This window comes from Trichosurus vulpecula, chromosome 5 (genome assembly GCF_011100635.1).
Source record: "Trichosurus vulpecula isolate mTriVul1 chromosome 5, mTriVul1.pri, whole genome shotgun sequence".
Classification (NCBI taxonomy): domain Eukaryota; kingdom Metazoa; phylum Chordata; class Mammalia; order Diprotodontia; family Phalangeridae; genus Trichosurus; species Trichosurus vulpecula.
Genome location: NC_050577.1, coordinates 20,688,060 through 20,699,686, shown reverse-complemented (window position 1 = coordinate 20,699,686; position 11,627 = coordinate 20,688,060). Strand labels below are relative to the sequence as shown.

Sequence of the window (11,627 nt, the reverse complement as noted above, 5' to 3'; positions counted from 1 at the left end):
AACCATTGTCTGCCTCAGTTTGCTCACCTGTAAAGGTGATAATAATAGCACCTCCCTCTCAGGACTGTTGTGAGGATCAAATGAGTTATTTGTCAAGCACTCTGAAAACCTTAAAGTGATGTATAAATGCTTGCTGAAGTGAGTTATGCCACAAAACTCAAGGGAGCAGATGTTGTGGGAAGGGAAAGGAGGGGGCTTTGTTAGCCTGTACTTCAAAACACAGCAACACACATACAAACATACATATACATATCTACATATACACACATACTTCCTGTCTTCCCCAAGGCCCTCCTTTAGGGGGTGGAGAAGGGGAGAGTCACACACAGAAGAGGCGGTTCCCTTCATCTGAAGGTTGCAGAGTTAGAGGATGAAGGCCAGGTGAAGACAAAGTTAAGTATTAGAATTTTAGACCTAACTTCCAAGCCAGGAGAACCCCAGGTTGTGTGTGAGCAACTGTTTTTTTCTTGACGTCTTTAGGACCCCACACCACCCACCATCTTTCTGAACCCAAAGCATTTCGCCAATGCTTTTCTTAAGAGCCACACGCATGTTTTGTACTCACCAACATAACAGGCACGAGAACTCTCAATACATTTAATGTTTTTTCCTTCCATTTACACTCTCATAAATTACAAAGAAGGTTCACTTCACAAAATAAAACCATTTCCAGATAATTTTTTATGACAGTATCAAGAATTACACACGCTACAACAAAGCTGGACAGTCATGGGGAAGTCCAAGAGTGGAAGCGCCACCCCCAAACACCCACCCACCCACACCCACACACACATACTGTGCAATCGTGCTGCCCAGGCCCATAGCCCTTGTGACTCCTCCCTCTTTTAGAGGACCCAAGAATGCACTCTTCCTCCTCCCCCTCCTCTTCTTCCACCTCTCTGTTCCACTTTGCACACAATGGAAAATCAATAATCAATTTTGCTTTTTGAGATCATTCAGCGAACGAACCGTGAGGGGTTGAATCACATGATTCAGCTAATCAGAGGAAAAGATTAAAAAAATCTAAACCAATAACAGTCTGGGAAGGTGGTGAATTGAGGATATTTGTAAGATTTTGTCTGGGTGGGAATTTAGGTGCAAAGAGGCATATTAAGAAAACAGATGAACAACATAAAGAAAATAGAACCTGTCATACATAGGAGAAGATTAAATAATCAACTAGGGATCAGCTTCTGGGAGGATTAGCAAACTCTGGGAGAGAACCAGACTTACCAACTCCCCCTGAAGAAAATAGCCTGTTGTCTTGCTTGTCCTAAGCCCAGAGGGAGCTCCCTGGCAGATAAAGATGGGCTTTTGTTTGGTCTTTCTATCTCCAGGCCCAGCACGGTGCCTTATACATCATAGGCACTTTCTTAATAAATAAATGCTGTTGGGTTGGAATGGAAAACATTCAACAGAAGGTTTACTTTTTTTCTGCAGCTTAACCTTCATGTGTACACCGATGTGACAAAGAGCTACCTTTGCCTTAAACGAGTTAATTATCAAAGCTCTCCCAAGAAGAAGAGAGAAGCCAAATGTTCACTTATGCCTTTGGCCAAACTATAACCAGCATCCCCCAGGCCCCCACTCCCTCTCCTTCTAAGTGACCCGCACTGGAAGATCCACTGGGGGAATGGAAGGCCATTCTTCAAGCTCAGCCTTTGGAAACTGATGCTGGTTTTACAGGAGGAGGCTGAAACCACCATGTTTGTGCTATACAACAGGATGTTGGTGCTCACGCGGAAACTCCGAGAGCTGGGCTGTGCGTAACATTTGGCATTGCCACGGGAAGCCCTGGTTAGACTGGAGGTATGCCAAGAGAATACTGTAGGAGTGGTCCAGATTTTCATGGGATCCTGCAAGAACTCAGGGCAGGGCCTACTGAAGGGCGATAATAAATTCACTGCATCGAGTTCTCTTTTGCTAAAATAAAATACCATTCTTGCTGTTCAATAACGTAAAAAATAAATTTTATAATATAGGTTCTGTCCAACATTAGACTTATAGAATTGTCCTTTTGCAGGTGGGAAATGTCTTGAAAAGCTGCCCCTGAGTAAGGGGCCACTTGCATGCCCGAAGACACTGCTGTTGAAAAGGTCTGCGTTCTTGTAATAAGTTAAAGAAACAATCCAGTGCTATTCCTCAGCACAAATATATGTAAGTGGTCAGGCTAGAGACACAAGGCAAAGGATTTTCTTACCCTCCCCCTCATTCTTTCCAGGAGAGAGGTGTATGTCCAGGAGACGTGAGCATTCCACGGTGGCCCAGCGACTCCTTTTCTTTGTTTAAAAAGTAAAGCCAGGCAAAATAAGAAATGTTTTCATTCCTTTCGCCTTATCAGCTGAGGCCGGGCCGAGGCCACACAGCCCACTTCCCTGCTGGCTTAGAACAAAACGTCTTCGTTCTCTATTAAGATCTGCACAATGAGCTTCTGGTACCGCATGTCGTTGAGGGTGGCGAGGGTGCTCTCCTCGGGGGGCCTCATCAGGGTGGGGCCGAACACGATCCCGAGGTTCTCGGCGTTCATGAAGTTCTCCTTTTCATTCATCGTGACTCTGAAAGACACCAGCCCCTCTCCATTACCTTCCCGTAGAACAAAAACAAAGGCAGCAAGAGGCCAGGGGAGACTTGGCCCTGAAGCCAGGAACACCTGGGTTCAAGTCCTGCCGATGTGTGACCCTGGCCAAGTCCTAACTTCTCAGTGCCCTACTGCTGCAGCACACTTGTTTTGAGACAGTCTGTTCAATCCAGGAAGCATTTATTGAGCACCTACTGTGTACCTGGCACTAGGTTAGGTGTTGGGGAATGGAAACACAAAGAATGAAAAACAAATGCTGCTCTTAAGGAGCTCATATTCATCAATCCTCCTTCCTTCCACTGTCTTAAGACAAATAAACAGAAAAAGCATAAGGCCCATTTTATAGGCGAGAAAATCAAGGAAAAAGAAATTTAAGTGACATCAATACAAACAGAAAAAGCATAAAGCCCATTTTACAGGTGGGAAATCCAGGAAAAAGAAATTTAAGTGATTTATCTTTGGCCCCACAGGGAGTCAGAAACTCTGGTTTATCTAAAAGAGGATACTCGTGGGGATTTGGCTGATCTCTCCCTCCTACAGCAGGCCTACCTCAATGACTAATGCTTGTTGTCTCCTGCCCACCCCCACCTCTAACCAGGACACCCTGACTCCCAGGCCAGTATGCCACGATTTCTCTCTGGATCATACATTTGGAACCAGGCTGACTCAACCCAGGAGAACATGAACTCAGGTTTTGCTTTGTTCTGTTTTAAATCATTGGGAGTGGGTTTGAAACAACAGAAAGTAAAAACCGATAACAATCGTCCTTGCCAGCCCCTCCCCCTCCACTTCCAACATTCTTCCCTATTTTGTTTTCTGCGCCTGTGTCCATCATCCGTCATCCTAAGGCCTTTGCTCAGTCTTGGGAGTTGGCTCAATATAATGATCTTTCAATTGAAAAAAGTTCAAGAAATAAAGAAAAGGAGATCCTTCTGGATCAAAAGGAGAGGGTAGTGAGGGGGGCCCATGACCACAGGATACCACACTGAGAACTGGAAGAGGCCTTAGGAGCCATTGAGAGTCACAGATGAAGAAAGCTAGGCCCTGAGAGCTGAGAACTGATTTTTCCAAAGTCACACAGGGAGCAAGGGGACAAACCAGGATTTGAACCCAGGGCCTCTGAGTCCAAATCCATTGGTGATTTCACTGTTCCTTTTAGAGTCCAGCTCTTCATTTGTCCAGGTTCTGAAACTGAACACGTTCACCTAATCTAGTGATATTCTATCATGCACATATAGTGAACACTATCCCTCCCCCTCCACCACCCCGCCCCAAGAAAGAAAGGGAGTTTAAGAAGCTTACGCAGCCACGAACACATCACTATTAGTTCTGACTATGAGGCCTTGATCAAAGACCAAGCTCACTTAAAGATGGAGCTGACAAACTGCAACCTACTAATTAGGTAAACGAAGCACTCCTTGGGACTTACGATGAAACAGATTAAGTAGCCGGCATCAGAAATTGGCCTTTCCTTTTGGGAGGGGGGAGGGCTAAGGTGCCAAGGTGACTTTTTCCATCGCTGACCACCCTGAATTAGAAGACCAGGGATCATAGATTCTGAGCTTGAAAGATACCTTGGAGGCTGTTGACTCCAACTCATGAAATTTATAGGTGAGGAAAGGCTAGAGGGGTCCCATGGTCTGATATGGGATTTGAGTGGAGTTTTTCCTGACTCCCAGATCAGCATGCCAGCTTGTCCATCTCCCTACCCCCTGCACCATGGTGCCACTCGATTTCCGTGATTCACAAGGCACATGAAGCATTATGGCTTGCTACCTTGGTGCCATCTTTTTGGGTCTGATGCCCTATCTTCTTCAATCAATTTTTATTGCCTCAACAATAATGTTGCCCTTCTCCAATAGCTAAAGGAACCCATGTCCTGACCTCCCCACAGAAACACATACTAGAGATTGGAAATAGAGGGAGACAAGTGTGAAATGGACTGCCCACTGAGGCCAGCCTCCAAACCCAGGGCTCCCACTTTCACACACCAGAGGCATAGAGAGGCAAAAGAAAAGTATGGGATGGGGTGGGCCATAATAGGGTGTAGATCTGTAACAGGACAGAAAGGTGGAAGGGAGGGCTGGAGAAGGAGACAGGAGAGGCCGGAGGGCTGCTGGGAGAAGGAAGGAGGGCAATGAACAAAGAAGGGCACAGTCCAGAAAAGGAGGCAGGCATGTGGATGAGCTGGGGAAAAGTCCAGGGGGGCCATTTAGTTGAAGCTGTCTGTCCATCTTCTGATCTGGGTAAAATGCTCTAGTGTGTAACCAATGCCAACTCCCCCCTCCCCCACCCAAATGTGACAGAAGCCACCTGGTCTGTGAGGTGTCCACTTACTTTTTGAGATGAATCATTAGGTATCTGAGCGTCTCATAATGGGCGGGGGGCAGCAACATTAAGACTTCATGGACGGCCTCTAATCTCTCATCTGGATTGGAGATTTCTGTGGAATCAGATGACATAAATGTCAGCACACAGGACCAGGCTGCATGAAGGAGGTGAAGGCACTCTGCTGGTGTGGCTGCTGTTTTAAGAAACTAAAGCTTCCTGTTTTGAAATGGAATTCTATACCTATCCAAGGAGAAATGACATGAAAAAAGTTTTCACCTAAAATTGTCTGGTTCTGGAAAGTATCTCAAACACCTAGAGCAGGCACCTATTTCTACTGGTAAGAGTGCCCCAGCTCTTCCTTCTGGTGGTAAAGAGGCCTGGGCATCCCTCTATTGACCATGAGGTGCTTGTCTGAGTAGCAATGTGGGGAGGACTTGGAGCTGGGGCACCCATTAGTAGACAGCTAAATAACAGCCTTGGGGACCCTCTAACGCCAATCACAGACTTGCTGAAGATAGCAGTTGGATGACGATATAGCCAGGTGAAGTTAAACCTGAATGCTTCCAGGAAAAAAAAAAAAAAAACATTCAGGCTCATCTATTAGGAGGAAAAGACCTTCCTCACACCATTGATGGAAAACTGTGTATTAGCAGTCCCTGACCCCAAGTAGCTTAAGTTCTACTGGAGAAGGGGGAGGGAGGAGAGAATACAACCTGTATACAGAGAAGTAAATAAATACTTTCAAGAGAGAGATAATGCTAGCAAAAGAGAAGAAAGGGAAAGGTCTTATGGTTGGTGGCGTCTAAGTTGTGGATTGAAGGAAGCTAAGGTTTATTGGATTGGATTCAATTGAATTTCATGGGAGACCCGATGGGGGCTCAAGTTTCAAAACAGGAATAGGCAGAAATTTGATTTTTGCTATTCAGCAGAGCAGATGTAATACCAACAAGCTTTGGGGAGGAAGGGTACCTGTCATTGAGGCTAAAACTGTCAGAAGAGGTGGCAGGTGATGGCTCTCTCAGTTCCCTGAATAAAGCAATGGTCCTTAGGCTTATTGGGAGGTAGGTGAAATCTCAGGGCAGAACAACAGAGTTTAGAGGTGGAAGGGAAATGAGGAAAGGTCTAGTTTCATTTGGAGGGACTGAAACCCACAGAGGTGACCTGACTTTCTAAAGGTCACAGAGGTAGCAAATACCAGAACTAGGATTTGAACCCAGATCCTATGACTCCAAATCCAGCACTCTTTCAACTAACAACAACAATAGCTAACATTCATATAGTGCTCACTATGTGACAGGTATGGTGATGGTTGTTACTGTTTAGTCACGTCCACGACCCCATTTGGGGTTTTCTTGGCAGAGAAACTGAAGCGATTTGCCATTTCCTTCTCCAGCTCATTTTACAGACGTGGAAACTGAGGCAAACAGGGTGAAGTGACTTGCCCAGGGTCACACAGCTAGGAAGTGTCTGAGGTTGGATTTGAACCCAGGAAAATGAGTCTTCCTGACTCCAGGCTCGGTACTCTATCCACTGCAGCACCTAGTGCTTTCTAATTATTAGCTCATTTGCTCCTCACAACAATCTGGGAAGGTAGGTGCTATTAATATCCTCATTTTGCGACAAGAAAACTGACACAAGCAGAGATGAAGTCATGTGTCTGAGGATGATTTGAATGAAGGTCTTGCTGACTCCAGGTCCCGTACCCTGTGCCACCTAGGTGCCTGTACTAATGCTGAAAAACTGGGTAGGTAGGGCAACTGTGAATGTTGAACCCTTCCTGCCCAAGGCTTCTGCACAGCCCATATACATGTACATGATACAGGCACACTGGCTCAAGCGTGAGGAAGAGAGAGGGAAGGACCAGTCCCCAGGGGTCGAAATCTCTCCTGCCCAACCATAGCCAAGTCTACTGGAAGAAGGCTCAGAGCCCCAATGCTTCATTAAATGCACAGTCCTGGAGGAAGCATAAGGAAAGTGCTGGATTTGAAGTCAGGTAGATCTGGGTTCAAATTCCACCTCAGATACTTAATAGTGGTGTGACCTGGGAAGGTAATTGAACTGCTCTACCCTCCACTCCATATTCTATAAAATGGGGATGATAACACCACTTCTAGTAATTTCCTCACAGGGTCCTTGTGAGGCTCAACTGTGACCATCATGGTGAAGGACTTTGCCAGCCTTCGAGGCCATAGAAATATCAGCTCTTATTATGGCTGGTGCTGGTCATCAAGGGTGGATGGCATTGGTAACCAAATGGAAAGTGTGGCGAAGACAATCATTTATAATCACTTGGTTTTTGTATCCAAAGTTTTCATGTTCTCCTACTCAGACGCTCTTTGCCTAAACAAAGCCAGGAGGGCTTCTTGCAGAAGGCTTCATACTTACTAGCTGCATCTATAAACTTGGCATAGGTATCATAAGTGATGACAGGAATCGGCAAGTCTCGGAAGTACAGTTTCAGTGCCCCTGTGATGATGTTGATGTCTGGATATATGTGGGCAGATATATCTGCCTTCTCACCATCTAGGAGAGAGCCGAGAGATGCATTACTAACTAGTGTCCTCGCTTCTCCATGGTTATATCAAAGAAGAAACAAAGCTAGAAGGAAGCAAGAGGAGGGAAAAGTAAAGGAAGAAAAAGGGAGAATAGCGGGGGAAAGGAAGAAGAGGGAGCAAAAGGAAGAGAAGGAAAGGAAAAGAGAGTGAAAAAAGGAGAGGGAAGAGAGAAGGGAGGGGAAAAGGAAGAAGGGGAGATAAAGGAAAAGGAAAGAGGGAGGGAAATAGAAAAGAAAGAGAGAGAAGGAGGCAAAAACCCAATAACAAATATTTCCAACTCAGGTTTTGACTAACCACTTTTCAGGCCTAGAAAGCCAAGAATATTTCACCTGGAGAATAGAAGCTCCCTGAGGACAGGGATTATTTTTCTTTTCCTCTCTTTCCCTTTTCTTTTGTCATTGTGTCTCCAGTACCCACAATAATGATTTTGCACATAATAGGCAGTTACTAAACATTCATTGAATTAAGTTGATTCTGGGAGGTAAAGGGGTAGAATAAGATAAAATTGGAGCTGGTTCTGGAATCTAAACACAAGGAGATGCAGTTGGGGGAGTCCTGAGGGCTCCAGGCTACTATGTTGCAGGCACTGAGGATATAAAACAATAATGGTATACTTCCTGCCCTTAAAGAACTTCCATTCTATTGGGAGAGTCAGTAGTAAATATGGTGGAGTTAAATTCAAGGTAGATTGGGATGAGAGTCCATTCCAGATGTGGCTGGTGGAATGGATGTCCATTCCATACATGGCCCTTGGCTTGGGAGTCCATTCCACACATGGCCCTTGGGGTGGGAGTCATTCCAGACATGGCCAATGAAATGGGAGTCCATTCCAGACATGGCCAATGAGATGGGAGTCCATTCCAGACATGGCCCTTGGGGTGAGAGTCCATTCCAGACATGGCTAATGAGATGGGAGTCCATTCCAGACATGGCCCTTGGGGTGAGAGTCCATTCCAGACATGGCTAATGAGATGGGAGTCCATTCCAGACATGGCCCTTGGGGTGAGAGTCCATTCCAGACATGGCTAATGAGATGGGAGTTCATTCCAGACATGGCCAATGAGATGGGAGTCCATTCCAGACATGGCCAATGAGATGGGAGTCCATTCCAGACATGGCCCTTGGGGTGAGAGTCCATTCCAGACATGGCTAATGAGATGGGAGTTCATTCCAGACATGGCCAATGAGATGGGAGTCCATTCCAGACATGGCCAATGAGATGGGAGTCCATTCCAGACATGGCCAATGAGATGGGAGTCCATTCCAGACATGGCTAATGAGATGGGAGTCCATTCCAGACATGGCCAATGAGATGGGAGTCCATTCCAGACATGGCCCTTGGGGTGAGAGTCCATTCCAGACATGGCCAATGAGATGGGAGTCCATTCCAGACATGGCCCTTGGGGTGAGAGTCCATTCCAGACATGGCCAATGAGATGGGAGTCCATTCCAGACATGGCTGGTGGAATGGCTGTCCATTCCAGACACGACCATTGGCTAGCACAATTTAAGAGCAAAGACTCATTTCCTTTTGACAAAAGATGTAGGTGTCACTGACAAATTCCCAGCATTTCCTTTAAACTCGGGAACTTAAAAGAACAAAAATCAGCACAAAGAGAAGAAAATGCTTAGCAAGCTAAGCCCTACAAGTCATTATTTGACCCCATTGCCTGCTCCTTTTCAACTGGAGGAGAGGCAGGTGTGGTATAGGTCCTGCCTTTGAGTCAGAAAAAGACCTAGCTTCAAGTACTATATGTAACACATGATGGCAGAGTGACCACAAATGAGTCTTTAAAATGCTAAGTTACTGAGGAGTTGTTGATCTGCATAGGTGCAGACTTTCCACACTGGAAGCTCCTATAGGAAACTCAAGGAGGGAAGGGACAAAAATCCTTGCCCCTTTCCGCACCATCACACCCTCATCTGCCACTTTGAGCTCTTCAAAGTAAAATGAGAGAATAAAAGAAAAAAGATTGTAAGAAAAGGGTTAGAAGTGGGGGGGGGGGGGACTTCAGAGTACTCTGGACTCACTCTGAGTAACACATCAAAAGATGAGCCTGGATTCTCAGGATGAGCTGAAAGTGTCCTTAGGGGACCTTTCATTTTATAGATGAGGAAACAGAAACATATATGGTCATGTGACTTACTCAAGGATACACCAGTATTCTGTGTCTGAAGGAAGATTTGAACTCAGATCTTTCTGACTCCAACTCCAGGGCTCTAAGTGCTTCTCACTCTCCCTTGCTTTCCCTGAGCATGTCATATACTACCTTGGAGCTCCTCTTTCAGAGCTTTCAGATGGTTGTGGCCTCTAGGAAAGCTGACCAATCTGTGTGGCTCAGTGCTGGGCACTCTGGCTGGCTGGGCACACTGAGTCTCACCCTTCGGCAGTGTACTCATTAATGGAAACAAAGAAGCTGCCTCCAAATGAAGTTCATTGTCAAACCTGTTCACCAGGAGGGTGTCTGATGCCCAAATGAGGCAGGAGGGAATTCTCAGGCGTACCTCTGTCAAAAGCCATCTTGACGTCTTCGATGTGTTCAGTGAACCCTGAGACTCTGTAGAGCCCTTCTGACTTTAAACCTGAAAAAGGAAAACACAGGAAGCTGAATTCCAGCTCTCTCCCTGCAAACAATAACCCTGAACAAGAAATGACAGTAATGTTGGTGATTTAGTCACCATGTAGGAATTTCCAGTGTGGGAGCTCCCTCCACCAAATCCTAGGGGAATGTGTCTGGGGCATAGGGAAGCAGCAAGTTCCTTGCCTATGAACATCCTGCTAAGTTTTTCAGGAGACATTTGCGTCCTGGTCTTCTTGACCCCACCCCATAGTATTCTATCTATCATAGCACCTTTTGGGGAGTGGGATGTGTGTGTGTTAGGAAATCTGTTGACTCTGGCCACAAAGTAAACTTCAGAAGGATTCTTTCAACAATGCTGGGCAGGGTCCCTCAATCTGGAGCCTCTCAAAGTCTGAACACCAAACAACAGATATTTTAGAACAAGCTGGTCTTCCCAAACCTCTGCCTTCAATCTCCCGAATGCACATGTCCACCACCATGGGCCTCTGGGTGTTGTGGGCCTTCACCAGGGTGGTGAGATCACAGCAGTACACTTTCTTGATGCGCTTGAGGTCCGGCTGACAATCATTGGGGACATGCTTCGAGCATTGCTTGTGGACATTCAGGCCACAATCTGAAAAACAAAAAAAGGGGGGGAGGATTTTGTTAGTTTTTGACCTGCTTCTTGACATCTGCCCTGAGCTCCTGGTGGCTTATTTGTTCTCTGTCACATGTGCAGGGGAAGGTCTGAAGAGGATTCTTCTGAAGGGTCAAAATGCTCACAGTGACTGTGAATGTTTCTAGAATTAGAGGTGTGAAAATCTTACGGCCTCCCCAGATTATTCCATGGTGCTGACCAGCATTTCTGACCTGTCTGTTATGGTTCCAGCCCAATAGGTCAGGTATACCTCACTCTGATGGCTCTGGAAATGAGCCTGAGTGAACATGTAGATAAGACCATGGAATCCTGAGTCCCCTTCAAAGCTACCGCCCAGACGTCTCTCCTGATCCCCATCCCCAAGCTGTTAGTTCTAGTTCCCTCATGAAATTACTTTGTATTTCTGTAAATACATGGTGTTGCTCCCTGCCCCACAACCCCCCAAGTATAATATCCCTTCCTTGAGGGAGGAGAGTATTTCATATCTTCATGTCCCCTGCACAAGCTGGTGATACATATACTTAATTTTTGGTTAATATGTATTTGCTTACTATGCTAACATATTTATTGACCATAATTAAGGCTGGACGGGACTATTAGATCATCCAAGATCTTTGGCTTATAGATTTGGAGTTAGAAGAAACCTTGGAGGTCATTAGTTCAGCGCCTCTCATTTTACAGATAAGGAAACTGAGTCCCAAGGAGGGTAAGCCCTTTGCCCAAGGTCATGCATTTTGTAAATGAAGAACCAGGGTTTGAACTCAGGTCCTCAGACTCTGGGTCTGGCACCTTTTCTGCTGTGCCGAGCTGCCTTCCTAAGCCAATACCCCCATTTTGCAGCTGATAAAGCTGAAGTTTAAAGAAAGGAAGAGAGATTTGTTCAAACCATGCAGCTTGTAGGCATATATGCACAAAGTACTATAGCCTGAGGGTCTGGGTCTACT

At 45.8% G+C, this 11,627-nt stretch overlaps 1 protein-coding gene across 1 annotated transcript in view; it reads right to left on the bottom strand.

The window, feature by feature from the left end:
* Positions 1-583: 583 nt before the first annotated feature.
* The window catches only part of CHN2 (chimerin 2), a 291,448-nt gene continuing 280,404 nt past the window's right edge, over positions 584-11,627 (bottom strand). The window contains exons 9-13 of the mRNA XM_036761047.1: positions 10,486-10,659; positions 9,970-10,047; positions 7,295-7,432; positions 4,916-5,021; positions 584-2,555 (exon numbers count right to left, since the gene is read on the bottom strand). Of these exons, the coding sequence (XP_036616942.1) occupies positions 2,384-2,555; positions 4,916-5,021; positions 7,295-7,432; positions 9,970-10,047; positions 10,486-10,659 (668 nt within the window). The 3' untranslated portion in view covers positions 584-2,383. The remainder of the gene's footprint in view (positions 2,556-4,915; positions 5,022-7,294; positions 7,433-9,969; positions 10,048-10,485; positions 10,660-11,627) is intronic.